The sequence below is a fragment of the Ammodytes marinus genome (assembly GCF_949987685.1).
Source record: "Ammodytes marinus genome assembly, chromosome: 20".
Classification (NCBI taxonomy): Eukaryota; Metazoa; Chordata; class Actinopteri; order Uranoscopiformes; family Ammodytidae; genus Ammodytes; species Ammodytes marinus.
This window is the reverse complement of record NC_137224.1, coordinates 20,543,768-20,555,972: the sequence shown is the minus strand read 5'-3', so window position 1 is coordinate 20,555,972 and position 12,205 is coordinate 20,543,768. Positions and strand designations below refer to the sequence as shown.

General features: G+C 41.1%; 6 protein-coding genes across 6 annotated transcripts; 1 reads left to right on the top strand and 5 right to left on the bottom strand.

Annotated features, from left to right (window-relative positions):
• Nucleotides 1-1,426: 1,426 nt before the first annotated feature.
• Nucleotides 1,427-3,314, top strand: LOC307267096 (histone H2A-like; the record flags this gene model as incomplete). Its single annotated transcript, XM_080049306.1, has 2 exons — nt 1,427-1,542; nt 3,029-3,314. 2 exons carry the CDS (start codon nt 1,427-1,429, stop codon nt 3,312-3,314), a joined length of 402 nt encoding a protein of 133 aa, XP_079905432.1.
• Nucleotides 3,315-4,066: 752 nt separating this feature from the next.
• On the bottom strand, nt 4,067-4,477 carry LOC307267095 (histone H3.2; the record flags this gene model as incomplete). Its single annotated transcript, XM_080049305.1, has 1 exon — nt 4,067-4,477. The coding sequence occupies one exon, from the start codon at nt 4,475-4,477 to the stop codon at nt 4,067-4,069; it is 411 nt and encodes a 136-aa protein (XP_079905431.1).
• A 1,878-nt stretch (nt 4,478-6,355) lies between these two features.
• Nucleotides 6,356-6,973, bottom strand: LOC307267093 (histone H1-like; the record flags this gene model as incomplete). Its single annotated transcript, XM_080049303.1, has 1 exon — nt 6,356-6,973. One exon carries the CDS (start codon nt 6,971-6,973, stop codon nt 6,356-6,358), a length of 618 nt encoding a protein of 205 aa, XP_079905429.1.
• Nucleotides 6,974-8,463: 1,490 nt separating this feature from the next.
• LOC307267099 (histone H2B type 2-E-like) lies at nt 8,464-8,841 on the bottom strand (the record flags this gene model as incomplete). Its single annotated transcript, XM_080049309.1, has 1 exon — nt 8,464-8,841. One exon carries the CDS (start codon nt 8,839-8,841, stop codon nt 8,464-8,466), a length of 378 nt encoding a protein of 125 aa, XP_079905435.1.
• Nucleotides 8,842-10,246: 1,405 nt separating this feature from the next.
• Nucleotides 10,247-10,558, bottom strand: LOC307266985 (histone H4; the record flags this gene model as incomplete). The annotated part of the gene is made up of 1 exon (XM_080049142.1): nt 10,247-10,558. The coding sequence occupies one exon, from the start codon at nt 10,556-10,558 to the stop codon at nt 10,247-10,249; it is 312 nt and encodes a 103-aa protein (XP_079905268.1).
• Nucleotides 10,559-11,801: 1,243 nt separating this feature from the next.
• Nucleotides 11,802-12,185, bottom strand: LOC307267369 (histone H2A-like; the record flags this gene model as incomplete). The annotated part of the gene is made up of 1 exon (XM_080049683.1): nt 11,802-12,185. One exon carries the CDS (start codon nt 12,183-12,185, stop codon nt 11,802-11,804), a length of 384 nt encoding a protein of 127 aa, XP_079905809.1.
• Between the last annotated feature and the right edge of the window lie 20 nt (nt 12,186-12,205).

Sequence of the window (12,205 nt, the reverse complement as noted above, 5' to 3'; positions counted from 1 at the left end):
TTTAATATAGAAAAGTGAAAAATTATCATGTGCTGCATATGCAATTGGAGGCATGGCAGGAGCACACACACACACACACACACACACACACACACACACACACACACACACACACACACTAGGAGCACACCGACTCTTTCAGTCCAGGAGGTTTCCATTATACTTTACCCCATTCCCATAACTCTATTTAAGTAGTTTAAAATAGGTATAGGCCTATATTGTGGTATGATTAATAGGAGGATAGGTAAAGAGGAGGACAAATAGGGGAAGAATAAGAGAGGAGGAGGTGAGGCATGGGAGAAACAATACCCAAAAACAGTGTGTATTAAAAAACGTTTCAGAAACATAGTTATTTCCAAAACCACTTGGAAAACTCTTCTAATATTTTCTCCCTGAATTCCCTGACAATCAATCAGTTAATTGTAAGATGAAATATATTCATACCAGAACAATGATCCATGCTGGATTCTTGTGCTGGAGTTTCAGGAGGAACAGGTTGTTTTGCTGCAGTGTTATTAGGTCTGTCATCTCTCCTCCTTTTCCTATGGTACCTACAGTAAGAAAAAAACAGAAATGTAGGCTACTAGACTGATCCATATCTCAAAACGGTAGCTGTAGACACCAACGCTTATGTAAGAGAGGAAAATAAACTAAAAACGACTGAGAAGTTCAAGTGGGTAACTCTAATCACCTGTCAATCTTTGCATCGGGGTTCTGGCTCTGTTTTGTGTACACAAACACAGAAGGCACAAAATCGGGAATATTATAGTCCAATGACGCCACACCTGCACATAAAACACACAATTTAATTTTAATTTAATCTCAAACCTTTATTTACACTCGTATCATATACCTGATATAAAGTGAGCGCCGCAGACCCGAGCATTTTTGATAATTGTCTCATTCCAGTCCACTCGTTTGATCGCCTTCAACCACAGACGCCGCCGATTACTCTGAAATGGATGTAATCCTTTAGGAATCCTGTAAAACTTCAACTTTCCGCCGGTGGAATATCGATTGTAACAACCGTAAACGCAAGAACCAGTCATGTTGATGCCGGAAAGAGTTTGTATCGCACTTTGAATTGCTGTCTTATTTTTTCTTTCTTTTCTTGTGTATCTGTTTTCCAGCATTGTGCTGCAATTTACACCACAGTCACGTCTGTGGGCAGCTTTTATCCAGTAAATAATTTCTATTTTTGTTTGATACTACAGTATGTATGTCTTGCTGAAAAGTTTAAATAAAGTTAGAAAAAAAATATATGATCAGAAGCTCTCTTCTGATTGACCAACTTTCCTAACGTGCTATCCAGCCAATCAGCGAGCAGTCCGTGAGCGTATATATTCACTGGAGCGCTGTCTGCACGTTATCGTCTTCTCTCGTTGGATTTCAGAAAAATTCAAGATAATACCCCAATCGCTAAAAAATGTCTGGACGAGGAAAGGGTGCCGGTAAGGTCAGAGCAAAGGCAAAGACCCGCTCCTCTCGTGCCGGGCTCCAGTTCCCCGTGGGTCGTGTCCACAGCAGTGACGTGCGGTCAGGGTAGGCAGGGTAGGCAGTGCCTACCCTGGCGCCGTGTGCAAAAATAAATAAATAAAATAAAATAAAATATTTTTTTTATTTAATAAACTTATATTTGTATTATTACTGTTAATTATTTCGATCTTTACATGTAATCCGCGATTACTTTAAAAAAGTGTAGACGTTTTGATTAGAAACGTGGCAGTTAGTAAGTTACGCCAAAAAAATATTGTGCCTTTGCTGTTTCCCATTCATTGTGTACGGCAAAGAATCAGTGCCTTTGCGCCTATTCATTGTGGACGGCAAGAAAAAAAAAGTTTTCGCGCATGCGCACTTGATTCTGTATTATTTAACATGTACGCAAATAAGCATAATTCTTTGTGCCTTTTTTACGTAAATGGTATGCCACATAAGCCTTTACGTTACATATCATTCATGGACCAATTAAAATCGAGATATTACTAGACATTTACGCAGCTTAGGCCAACGTCATTACGTTGACTATGCTCATTCACGTCTCGTTACCCCCGCGGATTTTTAAGTCAACATTGCAGCTGCCGTGCCCGCAGATATTTCAGACTGGAGGAATTTTAACAAATTGGATTATAATTTAAAAAGGAACAGAATGAATAGCAAGAGAAAGGCCTGCGCCAGCCTTGGACGGTGTACAGCAGCAACAGGGACAAACAATGTTCGAGCATTTCAAACGGACAGGTAGCCTACATGAACGGAAGGATGCTTGCTAGCTAGCTAGCTGTGCTGTCAGTCAGACTGTCACTGGATTACTATCGTCTTGCTTATTTCTACAGCCAGGGAGTCAGATTGGTGAGTCAGAAACTTTTTTGGGGTTTATTTAATAATAAAGTTGGATGAATTGATACCGAGTGCAATCCATTCTGCATTTTATATTCAATTGAGCAGTTGTGTTTTCATTGTTACTGACGGACAAACCTAAGCTCTGCAATGTGGATAAATGGTTACATTCTGATGCTGGACAGGTCCATGGGGCATATGCTACTGGTACTTTATCTATTAAGATAAAGTTTATGGAGTGGAGTTGCCATCAGTTATGCTGTAGTCCTACATAATGATGAAGTCTGTCTTTTATTTTTAAGTTGAATAGAAGTAGTACCGGTAGTTTGAATCGGCGAAGGTTTGACTTGTTGCCTTACGTTTTTCGGCCCTCGGTGTGAGGGACGGGTCCGTTAAGTCGATGGATGCGATGTTTAATCATTTAGACCAAACTACAGTAGGCTACGGGCAAACCTGAAGTCACCGTCGTGACATTTCATATACGTCCCGTCTGTGTGTGTGTGTGTGTGTGTGTGTGTGAGTGAGTGAGAGAGAAAGAAAGAAAGAAAGGGAGGAATTTATTTGAAATCGGCCGTGCGTGCCTGTTTGTTGTTTATTGTTTTTGATTTAACAATATATAGGTTTAGAGAAATCTGGCTTTCAGAACTCAGTGCCTACCCACTCACTGACCTCACCGCACGTCACTGGTCCACAGGCTGCTGAGAAAAGGCAACTATGCCCACCGCGTCGGAGCCGGAGCTCCGGTGTATCTAGCGGCGGTGCTGGAGTACCTGACCGCTGAGATCCTGGAGCTGGCTGGTAACGCTGCCCGCGACAACAAGAAGAGCAGGATCATCCCCCGTCACCTGCAGCTGGCCGTCCGCAACGACGAGGAGCTCAACAAGCTGCTGGGCGGAGTGACCATCGCTCAGGGCGGCGTGCTGCCCAACATCCAGGCGGTGCTGCTGCCCAAGAAGACTGAGAAGGTCTCCAAGAAGTAAACACCAAGGCTGATCCACCTAAACACAAAGGCTCTTTTAAGGGCCACACACTTCAAACTAAAGATGAAACGCTCCACAATGTAACAATATGTCAGCACTGGTTAAGGGCAGGCTATAAACATATTGAAACAAAGTATCAAATATTCAGCTTCACTTCATGCAAACTAGTTTTGGAGGGCAGGTCATTTAATTTCACATCTATTTCTGATCATATACAGGGACATTTATGGATTTCAGAGGTCTAGACTACAATATGAATATTTAGCCTACCCGAAAATAAATATTTAACTTCACATCTATTTCTGATCAAATCTTTGTTACATGGTTTGTGTATGCAGAGCATATGGTATATGAAGGTGCATTAGTGTTATACTATCTATGGTGCAGAGGCGAATTTAACTATTTGGCAAGAGTAGGCAATTGCAATGGTTATACATGTACGTTTATAATACACAGAATATATTAACCTATATCCAGGTCTCTTAAAAAAAGTATCAATATACAAATGTGTATAACGTTAGTAAACTGAAAAATAAACAATCCATTCACGAAATAGATTTATCAGTGCAAAATTAACAAGGTTTATGTAAGATATAAAACGTACCAGATTTAATAATGTGACCCGTATGGGCCGAGAGAGTAATAGGTTTGTTATTACAATGAGCAAATCTGATTTGAGGACATTTTGCTCCATGGTTGCGAGTGTGTGGCTCTTAAAAGAGCCGTTGTTGGTGTTGGTAGAGGTGGTCCGTTTAAGCTCTCTCTCCACGGATGCGGCGGGCCAGCTGGATGTCTTTGGGCATGATGGTGACCCTCTTGGCGTGGATGGCGCACAGGTTGGTGTCCTCGAACAGGCCGACCAGGTAAGCCTCGCTGGCCTCCTGCAGAGCCATGACGGCGGAGCTCTGGAAGCGCAGGTCGGTCTTGAAGTCCTGAGCGATCTCCCTCACCAGGCGCTGGAAGGGCAGCTTGCGGATCAGCAGCTCGGTGGACTTCTGGTAGCGACGGATCTCTCTCAGAGCCACGGTACCGGGCCTGTAACGATGGGGCTTCTTCACTCCGCCGGTGGCGGGGGCGCTCTTGCGGGCAGCTTTGGTAGCGAGCTGCTTCCTGGGAGCTTTGCCTCCGGTGGATTTACGGGCTGTCTGCTTGGTTCTGGCCATTTTGGTTTCTCAGTTTTTTGAAAGCAAGAATGGATTCTGCCTGTGAACAGCGGCTTTATAAAGGAACTGCCGGCACGAGCTCAGCGTTGATTGGTCCAGACAGAGAGAAGCGCGCGCTGTAGATGATCAACTATTGGACAGAATAAATTCAAACTAACCACTCCTCCACCACGGCTCAATCCTGCCACCTACTGACAGTAAGGAGTATAACAGGACACACAGTGGACATCTGAACTAGACTGATGTGCAGTGTTGCCAATTTAGCGATTTTGTCGCTATATTTAGCGACTTTTAGACTAGAGGCTACTTAACAATATCAATAGAGCTATTTGTAGACGTATTAGCCTACTTCATGTTTCTAGTTTTTCCAGTACTTACATTGTGTAGGCTACATGTTATATTGTTCATATGTATTTGATTACTATTGTTAGATTGTTATTGTTAGGCTAAACTTTCTGGTAATAATAATAATAATAATAATAATAATAATAATAATAATAATAATAATAATAATAATAATAATAATAATAATAATAATAATAATACTTTACACATTGGCCTATTGCATTTCTACATATTCTAAATCGGAAGTGTTACAAACCAGATTGCCCCCTGAAAGTATTTCTGACATTAAATCACCTCATGTAAATTTCCTGTTTAAAAGAGTAGTCTCCTAAGAGTCTCAGTGAAGGGTTTAGATTGGGTAACACTTTACAATAAGGTACAAGAATGTGTAAAGGTTGTTACTGAGTGAAGAATGAAAAATGAATGAGCTACTACAAAGACTAGTTATTGAGTAAGCCTAACTATGATCTACCAATATAGTTACTACTTACAAAGGTAATTGAGTAACTATACTATAGTAACTTACTACTATAGACATTGAGTATTATACTATATTAATATAGTAAATAGGGGAGACCAGGGACGTTTGTAACACCCTGCATTTCTCCAAACAGAAACAAGCTAGAGTGATGAAATTGACTCTGTATGCTCATATGTACAGTGTTTGAAACAGAGACGAAACTCACAGAAAACTTGATCAAATGTTGTTTTTCAGATAGTGTCCTGATAATAAATCTCTGTATCCTTAATCAATATATTCTTATCTTAAAATCTAAATGTCTAATATGTGTCAAACTAGAAGCTAAACTAGTTTACAAGAAAATATATTATTCTAATTATTATTATATTATTAAAGTGGTACTGGGTTGTAATATTAGGCCTAATTTTACATGTTAAAAACCTAATACTGTATACAACATCATTTCTAGAGGAGTCACTATATTGTTTGGATATTCCATTGTATTTAAATGTTGAATTAGACCTATAGTAGTAACAGGCCTAGTAGTGGTTTTCATTATTTAAAAAATGACTAGTTGAAATATTAAGCAAAATACTCCTTAATGTCTAGTATTTGATTTGATTATTTAGATACATTGTACACGTTGCAACCATCCCAGTACAGGGTTGTTAATGACCATATTTAAATAGTAGTACTACTTATTTATTACTTTAAATAAATATACAATTGTGAAGAAATATAGAAACATTCGCTGTCGCGGTGTAAATTGTTTTTTCATGTTTTAGGAACATTAGCCTACAAAGTGTTAAACCATTCCTGGTCCCTGCTAAGTATTAGGCTATAGCCTAGTTATTCAATAAGCCTATAGTAGCCTAGTTCATCCATTTGTTACTTTGTTCCTTCAATTTTATGTGGCGTAGCCTGTTATTGCAAAATGTTACATTGTTTCACGCATAAGCTACAACGAACATAAAGCCTAGTTGTGTTAGATCATGCTGTAGGAAAATCTCTTTAGTATGATGTGGTGGCTCTTAAAAGAGCCTTTGGTGAGTGATGCTGGATGAAGGAGCGCTTTACTTCTTTGCCTTCTTAGCTGCAGTTTTCTTTACTGGAGCTTTCTTCACCGGGGTTTTCTTCACGGGAGCTTTCTTCACCGGGGTTTTCTTCACAGCCTTTTTAGCGGGAGCCTTCTTGGGAGTCTTCACTGCGGGCTTCTTGACGGCTTTCTTGGCCGCTGCCTTCTTCGGAGACTTCTTGGCTGCTACTGCTTTCTTTGCTGCTGGTGCCTTCTTCTTTGGGGACTTCTTGATGGCGGGCTTCTTGGCTTTAACGGGGGCTTTCTTCACCACTTTCTTCACTGGTTTGGCGGCTTTGGGCTCCTTCTTGGCGAGCTTGAAAGAGCCGGAGGCTCCGGTCCCTTTAGTCTGGACCAGAATCCCGTTGGTCACCAGCTTGGTCACGGCGATGTTGATGCGTTTGTTGGCCTTGGCCACATCAACGCCTTCAGCGGCCAGAGCCTTTTTCACCGCAGACAGAGACACTCCCTTGCGCTCCTTGGACGCGGCCACGGCGCTGATGATCTGCTTCGGGAGGGTGGGTCCTTCCTTCTTGGGCTTGGCAGCAGCCTTCTTCTTTGCGGCCTTAGCCGGGGCTTTGACCGGGGCAACTGCTGGAGCTTCTTCTTCTGCCATCTTTACTGTTCACTGTGTTCGTTCGTCTGAACTATTCTGAACTGAGTGCACGAGGCGGCATTTATACAGCACATGAGAACCGTGGAGAGTCAAGCACACAGCCGCTCTGCTGCCTGGCTCAAATGCGGCGACACTTTGTGTTTTCTCCTCCACATTTCAGGGATAAAACTCATATGAGAGAAAGGTTTTACACCATACATGTTATTCTAGCAGAAAGAAAAACTTTTTCTCTTCAGACTGAGCTCATTTCTAAAGCCATGGAGGCGTCTATTTAACTCCAGGAAGCTTCAAACCTCTCCGATACACCGTCACTTCGAGCAACTCGCAGCGACTTTCTTTCACATTTCGTTTCTTAAACTGGTTAAAAATGATGTGTATTTAATGTTAAATTTGTTTTCCAGTTAGCAGGGACATATGACTAGCGAAGAACAGTTTAATGGCAGTAGTGGCGAGTCTCTTTGGGTTTAAATCAGAGCTGTTTCTGGTGGAAGTAAACACACGGATGATGCCGGTGACTCGGGCCGTCAGACGGACTCCTGACAATATGGATCCGCTGGGGAAATACTTTGTTTCAATCGAATGTTAGAATTAACACGAAGAGACTGACAACACAACGCATTAAGATAATAATGATCCGATGTCACATTTCAGTAAATTAATTTTTATTTATTCTGCACTGAATTCATTTCTTTAATCAGCTCCAGTTTGTAGGAGGCGTTCTGTCAGTAGATTTGCTCGACTCCCAGAAGTTAATGCAATATAAAAAACACTTTGATTTCTGTATTAAAAATAATGTTAATGTTGAAAGTAATTGTTTTACGTCATTTAGGCTTTGTCAAATACTGTATGATATGTTTTGATGTTGTAATGGCTGATTGATTGATACATGTTGTATTAAAGGGCAGCATATTATGGCAAAACTGTCCTATACAAAACACTTTTCACACATTTTTTTATTTTTTTCATCGTGTGTGAAAATGGACATGTGTTTTTGAGCTGTTCTTTGTCACTGGTAATAGAACATTTCAAAATGTCTCAACAGTGAGCCACACTGCACTTGTCTATGGATGTTGCATTTACATACTAGATAAAATACCAGACAGACGTATTGAAAGACTAGGAAAGTGTGATTTTTCATACATTGTAGCCTTTGGAGAAAAAGGATTACCTTAAAAAGGTGACCTGCAGTTTGTTGTAGTGCACCACAATGTGTAGTGTCTAGTGACAGATTAAACTGACATTCCCATTTCATACAATATTCTAGAAAATCCCAGTGTACACTCAATTGTACTGTATAGGACAGTAAAGTGGGCAAAAGTAGTCAGGCCTCTATTATTTAGTATTGTTGGATAACAGCTGGTAAACTTTGATAGCCTTTAAAAGATCATCCTTTATTAGAATTTTAAGTAGTTTTGAGAAAGTGGAAACTCTTTGGGGATGTGGGTGGCTCTTAAAAGAGCCTTTGTTTTGTTGAATAACGTCGGGATGTTTTACTTGGAACTGGTGTACTTGGTGACAGCCTTGGTTCCCTCAGACACGGCGTGCTTGGCCAGCTCACCGGGCAGCAGGAGGCGGACGGCGGTCTGGATCTCCCGGGAGGTGATGGTGCGGCGCTTGTTGTATTGAGCGAGGCGGGAAGCTTCTCCGGCAATACGCTCAAAGATGTCGCTCACGAAGGAGTTCATGATGCCCATCGCCTTGGAGGAGATGCCGGTGTCGGGGTGGACTTGCTTCAGCACTTTGTACACGTAGATGGCGTAGCTCTCTTTCCTGGACTTGCGCCTCTTCTTGCCGGTCTTGGAGACGGCTTTGGACACGGCTTTCTTGGAGCCCTTCTTGGGCGCTTTGACGGTCTCTGCTCCAGGCATGTTCGGATCAGTGAAGGATCAGCTGAATAGAATACTGTAATGAAGTTGCAAGGCTGACTTTATAAGCTGCCTGATGTAAATTAGAATGTGTCATCCCTCGCAAAGGATTGGCTGTTGTGTTGTTCTAGACTGAGCATGCGCAGACACGATGTGCTCGTCCCTATGAGCACATTTTTAAGATTTATCATGAATTTATATGAATTGGTTGTGTATAAAGGAGGCTCGTTGAAAGACATGTGGAATGAGTCAAATATGTATTACTTTAAATGTGCACTATGCAGTTTTAGAGAAGGGGGAGGGGTTACATGTGCAGAGCCTATCATCAAAAATCTAAACTAAATTATTTTGAGGAACCTGGAACTAAATGTAGAATGACTAGAATATGTTTGTAAACCAACTTTGAAAAGAGTGACTTTTCAGGACAGCTTTCTAGCTTCAAACAGTGTTGCAGGGATCACATTGTCCTGTGAGGAAAGTTTGTTTATTCAGTTGTGAGAATATTCCTTAGAAAATGTTCACTTCTGACACACCCAGTTAGAATGTAATTAATCCATGTTAGAATATAGTAATTCCAGTTTCTCAGACTTTACTTAACTTTATTACTGCCAAGACTATTTCCATTAAATCAGGGTTCAACATAACTTTTTTTCCCTACTGGCCCGCTGGGCCAGTGGATCCGAGTTTTACTGGCCCCTTGTACATTTTCACTGGCCCTGCACACACTTTTTTTTCTTCATAATTTAGTGTCAATAATTATAATACCTGTATTAGAAAAATAACCAGATCTAAAGGGAATATCTATACTGTAACAGTATAGATATTATTTTTCTTTTAGTTAATTATATGAAATGTTGATATTGTTCATACACATAATATAAAACCAGGCAAACATATTGAATTGGAAGCCTACAACTGAGAGTATGTTGAAAGAGTGGGTTGAAAGATGTATTTAATAAATACATCTTTCTATAGAGTGGTCATTACGAAACACTGATATGGACCATGTTTCATGTACATTTAGAGCAGGCAGTGTATACTCAAGATTGACCAGATGAAATGGGTAGTGTACCATATTGATGGGTAAGTATATAAAATGCTCATCTTGCTGCAAGTCTGTTTAATCTAAGGAAAGCAGAAATAGCCACATTTACATTTGATTTAGCACAATCTAGAGTTTGGTGTAAATTAATAACTGCAATCAAACAAATTATATACTTAGTATATAATTTATTTTATAGCAGATGTATAAATTAGGTCTAATTCTAGGACTAGCCTACTTTATAGTAGTAGGCTACTGCATAAGCATTATGAAATCTAGATTTCGAACATTTCTAGGAATAATCTCTTTAAACGTTGTGCGTGGCTCTTAAAAGAGCCGTTGGGTTGTTGTTATGATCGGTCCTGTTTAACCTCCGAAGCCGTACAGTGTGCGGCCCTGCCTCTTCAGAGCGTACACCACGTCCATGGCGGTGACGGTCTTCCTCTTGGCGTGCTCGGTGTAGGTGACGGCGTCACGGATAACGTTCTCCAGGAAAACCTTGAGCACACCGCGGGTCTCCTCGTAGATCAGACCGGAGATACGCTTCACTCCGCCACGGCGAGCCAGACGGCGGATGGCGGGTTTGGTGATTCCCTGGATGTTATCACGGAGAACTTTACGGTGACGCTTAGCGCCTCCTTTCCCGAGTCCCTTGCCTCCTTTTCCTCGACCAGACATTTTAGAGTCAACAGATTTTCAGCTCCAAAAAGAAGAATGAGTTGAGAGCTGGCTGACTCGGTATTTAAAGCCTCTCTGCGGACGTGAGAGAGGACAGAGGCGACTCTGTTGTGGGAGGAGCCAAACTCAGCAGCTGTTTTTAAAAGTGAACCTTTCTCGTCAGGGATTTTTCATTTTGATTAGTCTCCTTATTATTATATAATTTAATCAGGCAGGATTTTAAGTCCCTCATGTGCTTTGATATAAAAACACCTTTATTTAATATTGAAATGTTATTTAAATGTTGATCATTGTCATCAGGCCTTTAGCTGCCACTGAGGAAACAGAGGGTTGAACTCTGCTCTGCATTTTATCTGGGGATTTAATGACATGTTTTGCCTTTCTTAAGGTTAGTTTAAGTTATTCGTGTCAAGACCAATGTGTATGTTTGTTGGCTCGTTAAACTGAACTGTTTCTGATGAATTAAGACATGTGTAGTATTAAAATAATGTGACATGTTAGTGATATGTTAGAATGTATTCAATGGCTGCATGACTGACCTGTACAGTGATCTTTAGAACCTTCACAGAGCTGCTGAAGACATTTCATGAGGACATTTTCTTTCAAATCCTCACAGGAGATTTAACAACAGAAAAATCAGATTTATTTTAAATTGTATCGTCGATCAAACAGCACATAGTTTAAAATGTATTCATAAAATGACACATTGGTCCACAGGTAGCTTTACATTCTGATGCAGTGGGCCAAATAATAATTAAATGTTAATAATTCACAATAATGCACTATTTAATAAACACAGATAGCCCATACAAGACATTGTAATTTATTAATGTAGTGATCATCATCATTGTATCTTTGGTACGGCTGTGAACATCTGCATTTAGCCTTCAACAGGAACTACAAAGAGCCTTTGTGTAATAAATAACCCCCAATTATAAAATGTATTATTTGAAATATTTATTTTCAGGTAAATATTGATATTGTAGGCAGTCTAGACTTTGGAAATCCATAAATGTCATAGTAGATCTGATCAGAAATACAGTAGATGTGAAGTTATATAACCGGCCTTCCAAAACTAGTTTGCATGAAGTAAAGCTGAATATTTGATACTTTGTTTCAGTATGTTTATAGCCTGTCCTTATCCAGTGCTGACATATTGTTACATTGTGGAGCGTTTCATCTTTAGTTTGAAGTGTGTGGCTCTTAAAAGAGCCTTTGTGTTTAGGTGAATCAGCCTTGGTGTTTACTTCTTAGAGACCTTCTCGGTCTTCTTGGGCAGCAGCACCGCCTGGATGTTGGGCAGCACGCCGCCCTGAGCGATGGTCACTCCGCCCAGCAGCTTGTTGAGCTCCTCGTCGTTGCGGACGGCCAGCTGCAGGTGACGGGGGATGATCCTGCTCTTCTTGTTGTCGCGGGCAGCGTTACCAGCCAGCTCCAGGATCTCAGCGGTCAGGTACTCCAGCACCGCCGCCAGATACACCGGAGCTCCGGCTCCGACGCGGTGAGCATAGTTGCCTTTTCTCAGCAGCCTGTGGACACGACCCACGGGGAACTGAAGCCCAGCACGAGAGGAGCGGGTCTTTGCCTTTGCTCTGACCTTACCGGCACCCTTTCCTCGTCCAGACATTTTTAGCGATCGGGTTTTTT